At 42.6% G+C, this 8,955-nt stretch overlaps 1 protein-coding gene across 1 annotated transcript; it reads right to left on the reverse strand.

The window, feature by feature from the left end:
- Window positions 1-622: 622 nt before the first annotated feature.
- Window positions 623-7,439, reverse strand: Trim6 (tripartite motif containing 6). Its single transcript, XM_026401050.2, has 7 exons — window positions 6,993-7,439; window positions 6,417-6,512; window positions 5,555-5,785; window positions 3,298-3,320; window positions 1,745-1,845; window positions 1,445-1,471; window positions 623-1,228 (listed from the first exon to the last, which is right to left on the reverse strand). Exons 1-7 carry the CDS (start codon window positions 7,413-7,415, stop codon window positions 663-665), a joined length of 1,467 nt encoding a protein of 488 aa, XP_026256835.1. The 5' UTR covers window positions 7,416-7,439; the 3' UTR covers window positions 623-662.
- Between the last annotated feature and the right edge of the window lie 1,516 nt (window positions 7,440-8,955).

Consider the following 8,955-nt stretch of genomic DNA (forward strand, 5'->3'; position numbering starts at 1 on the left):
AAAGTTAATGGTAGAAGTTAGAGGGAAGGATGAATTTACAATTTCTTTCTTCATTTTGAATTTAAAGCCACTGAAATCACAACGGTTTGTATTTAGCACTGGATTCTACATTTAATTACACAATAATTTCTTTGCTCATTATTGCATTTTTTAAAAGAAATCATAAGAATATAAAATTAATATATAATATAACAGATAAAAATAAGACCTAAACAAAATGTTAGCAATAATGACACATGGTTTATTTGCCTCTAATGATTAATAATAATTTATTTCAGAAATTTATGGTAGATTTAACAACTGAAACAAACTGATGTACTTGTCCCTGATAGCAGAATAAAAATGACAATTATCTCAATAACTTCAGGATATCTGTTGAATTCAGTTTTTCATTTAGTACAAAAACTTGAAGCCAATTAATAGAAGAGAATTTCTTAAGTTGACCCTGTATGTCCATCAAATACGACGTCTGCTTAATGATAAAATAGTGAAAGGTCCCCTGACCTCCTTTAACATTTGTCAAACATGTTCAACATCACCACTGGGTGTATGTTCAGCAGGAAAGGAGTGAGAACACAGAAAACTGATCAGAAAGGAGACTCATGCAGATGAGCTGCGGGGTGAAGGTTATTACTCAGCTGTGAGTGGGGGCAGCCAAATGCTCAGGAGCTTGGGCGACGCAGGGTCATGGGGACTACACAGTCGCAAGGATTAAAATATGGACAAACGGCAGTAGGAAAGTAATATTTGGTGAAGGTGTAGATGGGCAAGCCATGGTTCGTGACATTATAAAAGGAGACAGTGCCAGCCTCATAGTCTAAGAAAACTCCAACGCGGCGAGGGGGCACTGTCATAGAGAGGAGCAGGGAAGTGGAAGCATCCTCATAGGCTCTATATTCATGTTTATGCTGTAACCCAATCACCCAGTATCCAGTCTGTGGTTGGTATCTGGAATAGGCATTCTGCTTGTTAGCAAACTGGCTGCCAGAGAACGCAGGTCCCATGGGATTGCTACACACTCCCAGGATCCAGGCAGTCTTCCTGGTCACGTCTACTTCCCAGTAGTATTTTCCTGAGGAGAACTGCTGAGAGCCCAGGACACTAAAGTCATGATGTTCTTCCAGACAGGAAGTCTCAGACAGCTTAGTACCCACGAATCTCACCTGTCTCCGGTTTTTCGACAGGACAAGATTTAAATTAGCCGTGTGGGGATTCATCGTCACGTCCACTGTAGGAAAAGGTACAAATATCAGCAGATGAGAATGGGCATAGGGGTCCTGTGACACAAAGAAGGGAAAGAGGAGATGGTTGGGAGGAATTGGAAGTAGGTGATAGGGGACAGGAATGTCTCAGACCTGAGAGAATGTGTGAATTTGTTTGGGGTGTGGAACATGTGAAAGGGCAGCAGACAGGTCAACTCAAAGAGGCCATGGTTTCCACTCACCCCAGTAGCTCTGGACATCTGTCAGCTCTGTAAGATAAAGAGTGAAATACATTGAATAGAACCAAGGTTCTTGGGTCTGACATCTCTCCCCTTACCAGACTGAGCAGAATGCGAGGGAATGCTGTGAACTGGTCATTTCCTCTTCCCTTAAGCATGAATGACATCTTTAGTACAACACGTCCCTCACTTTGTGTCATCCCTCCTCACCACTATTCCCAAGAGCAACTACACCCTCTATCCTCATTATTTCTTACCACTACAGTAATTCCACATCCAAACTCTTTCTTTACATCTCCTCACCTCGAAACACTCGCAGCATCTTTTTCAGATCTGGGGCTCGGAACATACTTCTCAGCTTGGTAGGGAGAGCTGGGGGGTCCCTCAGGGTCCAGAATTCACTCCTAGGGAAGACGGACATTATGAGCTCCATAATGTGACCCTGGGTTCCTCCACAATTCTGTCTCCCTCACCTCTCAGACCTATTGATGAATTTAACTTCTTAACGCCTCATGTTCCTTTGTTTTTCTGTTGTTATTTTTATAAAATGCAATGATTTTTCTTTTTCCTATTTCCTAGAGATAGTGGGGAATTGAGGAGAATATTGGCTAGGTAATCCTCTGCTATCTCTAAAATAAAGATACAAAATATTTAAAATATCAGTACTGTATCAGAGGGTCCACCAGGAGTGCCTACGGATGTCAGAGCAGACAGGTAAAACCCAGGAATCTGCTCCTGGGGCTTTGGAAGTGCCCAATGCAGAGCTTCCTTCAGTCTGTGGGCTCAGGCCCTAGCACCGCTAGATGCCCAGCAGGAAGGCTTTTAAAACAGGATCTTAGGATTCATTGTCTTTAGGGATGTTACACCTGGAGAAACAAGATGTCCTCACCTTCAAACTGAGTGAAAATAGACTCTGTGCTTCATTGTCTATAAGGAGCCTGAAGGTGCTGGGTGTGCGGACAAATTTAGCTATCTGTCATCTTGTTGGATAAGATTCTATACTATGTGATGGAGAAGAAAACAGCTCTGGGACCAAAACTATTTCTTTTCTTATGTCTCAGGTCTATATTTTTACGGAAACTGAGACAAATGGAAATCTGAGAACTGGGTGCTAAGGCCTGGACTATACCAAAGCCAGTGGAGAAAGGCAAATTTAAGGCTCATGCCCCAAGAGCAAATGCTCAAACCCATGCAAACAACACAGATGGAAACTTCCCTCAATAAAATGCAGAGGCAAAGAACATCCCAGTGCATGCTGAGGTAGCTTTAACCAGGGATGAAAGCAGAGACAGAGGTTTGTGGAAAAGGAGTCATGTGACACAGAGTATGCAGGGGTCACTGACACTATAACCCTTTATTGTCAGCAACAGCACTTCTCAATGGCAGACAATTTTATTTCCTCCCATCATTCAAATTCTCCTATCATGGAATCTGCTCCCTTTATTTTGCAATCCCCAAATTTTCATGTGACAAGTGATTTAAGACATCACAGTACTAAATCTTCCCTCTCTGAGACTTTTTCCCCCCTCTTTCCCATTTACTCCAATACAAATCTGAGTAGGATCTTTTGTTAATCAGGAGAATCAAAAGTTGGGCATGGCAATGCATGTCTGTAATCTCAAAAACTTGGGAGGCTGAAGCAGGAGGTTTGTAAATTCAAGGCCAGCCTCAGCCACTTATCGAGACCCTCAGCAACTTAATGAGATCCTGTTTCAAAATGAAAAAGGTTGATTGTGTAGCTCAGTTGTAGAGTGTCCCTGGGTTCAATCCCTAGTATCACAGGACGAGGAAAGAAAATAGGGAGGAGAAAGAAAATAAAAATCACAACGGAAACAGCTCATGTTCTCTACACATACCTCTGCATGACATCACTCACATCCTAGAAAAGAAAAAGACAGTTTAAGCCAAGGCATAACAGATCATATTCTCAGCCCATTTCTACCACGTCATGATGCAAAAGAAATATAGTCACAAACGAGACAAAAACTTAGGGCAGATTGACCCTTAGTACTCATGTGAAGACATCAAAGACAAGTCATTATTCCTTTATTTTTACATTATGTGTGTGTGTGTGTGATGTTATGTTTATACCACCTATTATTTGCCATGCTGTGCCTTGGGAATGATGAAGTCATGATTCCTAACCTTGAGAGACATTCTACTCTGGCTACTGCAAATGCAAACTCAGAGTCTTTTAAAAGGTTATCTTGCAAACCTTATCTTCTCTGACCTTCTACCTGACCTTTGCTGACTTCAACCATGCCTTGATTTTGACATACATGTATTGATGATTATCAAAATCTGTACTTCTGCTGAGGCTTCTATCATCAAGCAGATTATATAAGCCTCCTGAATGATACTAGCAGCCACTTAGTCCCCAAACATAGACAAAATACTGTCATAAAAGCCACCATATATCCATCTGACATCTCCTCTTTGACCATACCAGTTCATCTCACCCCCTTGCCTTCTTTTAGCCACCTGTCAGTCACCTTCATAATTGCCACTTCCTGGCTCATTTCAGCAGAATTGACCACTTGCCTCCTATTTGACTTTCTAATTTCTGCTGTGTATACCTGAATGACCCCAAAGACAGGGTGGAATGATAAGAAGAATGAAATGAAGCAGTGAGTGAGGAAAAGCTCCAATAAGGTGGAAAATTACTATTCCACGATTCCAATGCTAGCACCCAGGAATAAGTAAAGAAATAATTAGTTCACCAGCAAAGGCAGAGTGAAAGGGAAGCAAGAAGGTGAACAAAAAATAAGGGACAGCCTAAAGGTTCCAAGATACGTCTACCTGGCTCCCACTCTTTAGTCCTACTCATCATTCCATGCAGTAACCAACTGTTTTAAGTTTCAACTCAGTTCAAGTTTCAGTCTCAGTTCAAATTCCTCCATCAAATCTTTCCAGGCTGGATACCTTGTACTCTTCCAAACCACCCACACTTAGACCAGAGACCAGCCCCAAAACCTGTTCAAATATCTGTTACTGCAACTTGCTCAATGATTCTTTCCTAGAGAAGAGAGTAAAAGCAAAGAAGGGCTGGTAATTATATATCCTCTAAGAACCTGAGCTTGGCATGCATCTTCCTGTGACTAAACTGAGCAAATTCCCAGTATAGCAACAGAGACAGGAGGTGCCTGAAAAACAGTGGTTTTCAAGTGGGGACAGGGTTTGATATGTTCTCCCTGGAAATCTGGGGATTGAGAAACAACTGAGTATCACTGGATATAAGAGGTCTTTCCACACAATATCAAACTAACTTTCAGACTGCCCTTCATAAGTAATAAATAAAAATATAGCATTTGTTCTCTAAATTACCTTATGCTTTGTATGGAGAATCTTTGGAAAACTGGGAATGGAACCACCTTTTGACTCAGCTATCCCACTCCTTGGTCTATACCCAAAGGACTTAAAAACAGCATACTCCAGGGACACAGCCACATCAATGTTTATAGCAGAACAATTCACAATAGCTGATCTGTGGAACCGAACTAGATGCCCTTCAGTAGATGAATGAATAAAGTAAATATGGTATATATACACAATGGAATATTACTCAGCATTGAAAGAGAATAAAATCATGGCATTTGAAGGTAAATGGATGGAGTTAGAGAAGATAATGCTAAGTGAAGTTAGCCAATCCCCAAAGCAAATGCCAAATGTTTTCTCTAATATAAGGAGGCTAATTTATAATGGGATTGGGGGGGGGATGGGAAGAATAGATGAACTTAGATAGAGCAGAGGGGTGGGTGAGAAAGAGAGGGGCATGGGGGTAGAAAAGATGGTGGAATGAAATGGACATCATTACCCTAAGTACATGTATGAATACACGAATGGTGTGACTCTACTTTGTGTACAACCAGAGATACGAAAAAGTGTGCTCTCTATGTGTAATATGAATTATAATGCATTCTGCTGGCATATATAACAAATTAAAATTTAAAAATTACCTTATGCTTTGCCATTCAAAAGGGAAGAGGCACTATTGGGCCAAAGGATTTAGTTTTCCTCACCCCTACCAAGCTGTTGGTTCTGTTTCCCAGAAAAAAAGGAAAGTTGGTTTCTCTTTTTCTTGACTCTCACATTCGAGGCTCCATTAAGTCTTACCTGCAGCAGATCCATTACTGAGCCCTGGCATCGATGCTCCAGATTTGAGATAAGCTCTTCCAGTGACTGGCTCTGGTAGATCACCTCCTCCTCGGCTTTCTCTATAATGCTCAGCCCCTTCCTTTCTTCCTCCTCCAGCTTCTTCAGTTCCCGCTGTTCCTCTTTGTCCAGGATGCTTCGCAGCTGACTAAACTCTGTCTGGATCCTCTGTCTCTCGGGCTCCATCTGAGTCTTCAGTATCAAGGAAGAAAAAGGGGTTGCTGTTGGGTGAGCTGAGGGTCTCTTCCACAGGGGATGGGGGAGGCAGGTTCAGCACTGCTTTCCTGGGCCAGCCTCACTGAGACAGTAAATGCCTGCAGGTACAGATCTGTGGTAGCTATTTCTTTTTTTTCTCCATTCTCTTGTTTTCAGACCAATAGCCCCAGGATGCCTTATCTAAGCCTTTTAGATATAGACTAATTCCATAAAGGTTTAGATTTCAGGGCAGCCTCTCTAGCCTCTCCTGGTTCTGTACCAGCCTCTGCTTCCAGGGATAATAAGGTCGTTAATTATTGGCCTATGACTAAATTGGCATTCCCAGGAACCCAAACTAAAATAAGAACCAGAATTATGAATTTGGGACTACTTCTAGCCCTGGTTCCTCTGCTAGGTGACTGTTCCAAAGACCTGGGTTCACTTTTGGTACGTTTGTTATATAACTCCATCTGAGTCCCCCTGCACATGGGAAATGCTCTGGTCTGGAAGGGATGCGGCCAGGGATGAGGCGAAGGGAAACGCTACTAGGCATAATTTCAGGAACAGACAAAACCAGGACTCCTTTGCCCTCTGCTCCTATAATACCCTTGGGAGGAATCTTTCTTGCCTTCCAGGATGCCCTCTTCTCTTTGATAAAAGCTCTTAGCTTCTCAGCTTCCTGCTGTTCTTTCCTTAACTTCTTCAGAGACTCCTGAAACATCTCCTGGAAGAAACACATCAGGGTAACAGGGTCAGTACCTAGACATGCAATAAACTAGGCAGAGATTATTCTGACCTTAGAAGGAGGCTGTCCTACCTTGGGATGAAAAATTGAGACAGCCAGATCATCTTATATACACAGGGTTGGAGATCAACAAGAATAGGCCAGTTATCTTTCTCCTGGGCAAAGAATCTGACCACAAAACAACTTTACTCCTTTACTTTCATTGCCAATGTACTACCCACCTTCAATCCACTGACTTCCTTTTTATCCCCAGCAGCTCATTCTAATCAATCTTGTGCAAAAAGGAAAAGACAAAGTCTACACCCCTGACCAGGAAGGCATTTTCTAGGCTCATCCTTTGGGTAAACCGAGGGTGAGGGCGTGGTGGACTACAAAGAAGTTAAATCAAAGCATCATGTCAAGTTAAAACTTGCCGAGGACCCTGCTCCTCCCTGTCCTCCTTCTATCCCGGGCTCCCACCTGGTACTCCTGGGCGACCTCCTCCATGAGAAATGTATGGTGGCCACGGTGTTCCTGAGAACGCTCGCAAAGCCAGCAAATTAGCTTCCCATCCTCTTTACAGAAGAGCTGGAGTTTTTCTCCATGGTGTGCACAAAGAATTACCTGCAGCTGCTTCCCTGGGCACAACACTACCTCTCTGAGCCGCTGCGCTATGTTGGCCAGGTGCCGATTCGGCCGGAGGTTCCTAGGCTGGTAGCTGGTCTGGCACACAGGACAATTGCGCTCCTTGTCCTGGCTCATCTCTGATTCCTCTCTATTCTCTGTGATGCAGGCCTGGCAGAAGCTGTGGCCACAGTCTGTGCTCACGGGTTCGGTCAGGAGCTCCAGGCAAAGGGGGCAGGTCACCTCATCGCGGATGTCCCCCAGAACTGTTGAAGTCATTGTAGCTACTTTGCTGGCTCCTGCCTGTCCAGCCCTGCTTCAAAGGTTGTCCTGCTATGGAATCCTAGGTAAAAGAACAAACAAACAGAAGAGGCTCAGGCTAAGAAAGGAGATGTTTATTATCCTGTGCAGGATAGAGGTCCGACACTTGGGGCAAACTTCTCATTCTAATTTCCAACATTCTTTTTTACCCCAACTCATATGAGACACCAGTTTCCACCCATATCAGAGTGATGATTATTATTTTTTCTTACTCCTATTGGATGGAAGGACAAAAGGAAACCCTGAAGAGAAGAGGCCTTGTGTGAGCCATCATCTGTCTGACCTTCCAAAACACCAAAATACATTCTCAATGTGAAAAGCATGAAAACAGACTATGCCTATGAATTTTTTCCATTTGTTTTTCCCCCTGCAAGAGTGACCCTTCACCCTGGTATCTGTGTGACTCACTCACTTCTCAAATTTTCCTTATCTGAAGGGTCTGCTCTGTCTAGCCTATGTACATTGCAGCTACCATGGAATCACTCTCTGCATATTCACCAGCCTTTTCTTTTTCTCACCGCCTGATATGTATCTTCCTTGTCTGAATATTCCCACTGGAATGTTAAGCTCTCTAAGATCAGACTTTTTTGTTCACAGCTATAGCCTGGGCAGCTAGCACAATGTGCCTGACACACAGATCCTCAACATTGGATGAATAAAAATCTAGAACCTCCTCCTCCCTCCATGTATCGATCACATCTTTCTCTCAAGCTTTTTGTTTTGATCTCTTTGCTTCACTCTCAGGTATCTGATCTCTAAGATCATAAACACCATTGGCTGTGAAGACACTGCCACGTTCCACTCCATACAGAGCTCTTTCATCCTTCTGCTCACCTTCCCAGCCAAGCCCAAAGAAACAGGAATGACTACAATAAGGGGAAGAAATATTTTTATAATTAACACTTCTACCAGTTGTGATTTCTTGCTTTCTTTGTCCTTCATAGGACAACTCTGCATAAGTAAATAAATACAATCTTGGTCCTTCAACAAGGAAATAGAGATGTTAAGTGACTTCAGAAAATCATGCATTTTCTAGGTTATAGAGTTGCCAGAAGCCTATTCTTTTCAGGGTCCTTGTTCAAAGCTGTGTCCTCAATCTCATACTTTTAACCAAAAATAGTTGGTGCTAAATGCAGTAAGAGTCAGGCATGGACCCAGTGCTTTTTGAGTGTGGAAATGGGAACGATCCTATTTGTTGAGGGGATTCCACTGAGGCCAGTCATAGCTGTTGACAGGATCTGCAGGGGCCTTTGTGTAAAGAAGGAGTCATTAGGGCAGGTGAGGCCTTATATCCTTCTTGAAAAATACCACCTTTACATTCAATTTATTTTTCTTGGAAGTTTTCAGTTGTTCAACTCAATTACCATCATTTGAAATCACACTGAGAATATTGTTTTGACTTTTAAAAAACTGTTTCCAGCACTGAATCATTTTCACTTGGATTTTCTTTTTCTTTCCCATTTGCTCTGCTTGCCTAACTGGTTTTGGGAACAAGAAT

This window comes from Urocitellus parryii, chromosome 4 (genome assembly GCF_045843805.1).
Source record: "Urocitellus parryii isolate mUroPar1 chromosome 4, mUroPar1.hap1, whole genome shotgun sequence".
Taxonomy (NCBI): Eukaryota; Metazoa; Chordata; class Mammalia; order Rodentia; family Sciuridae; genus Urocitellus; species Urocitellus parryii.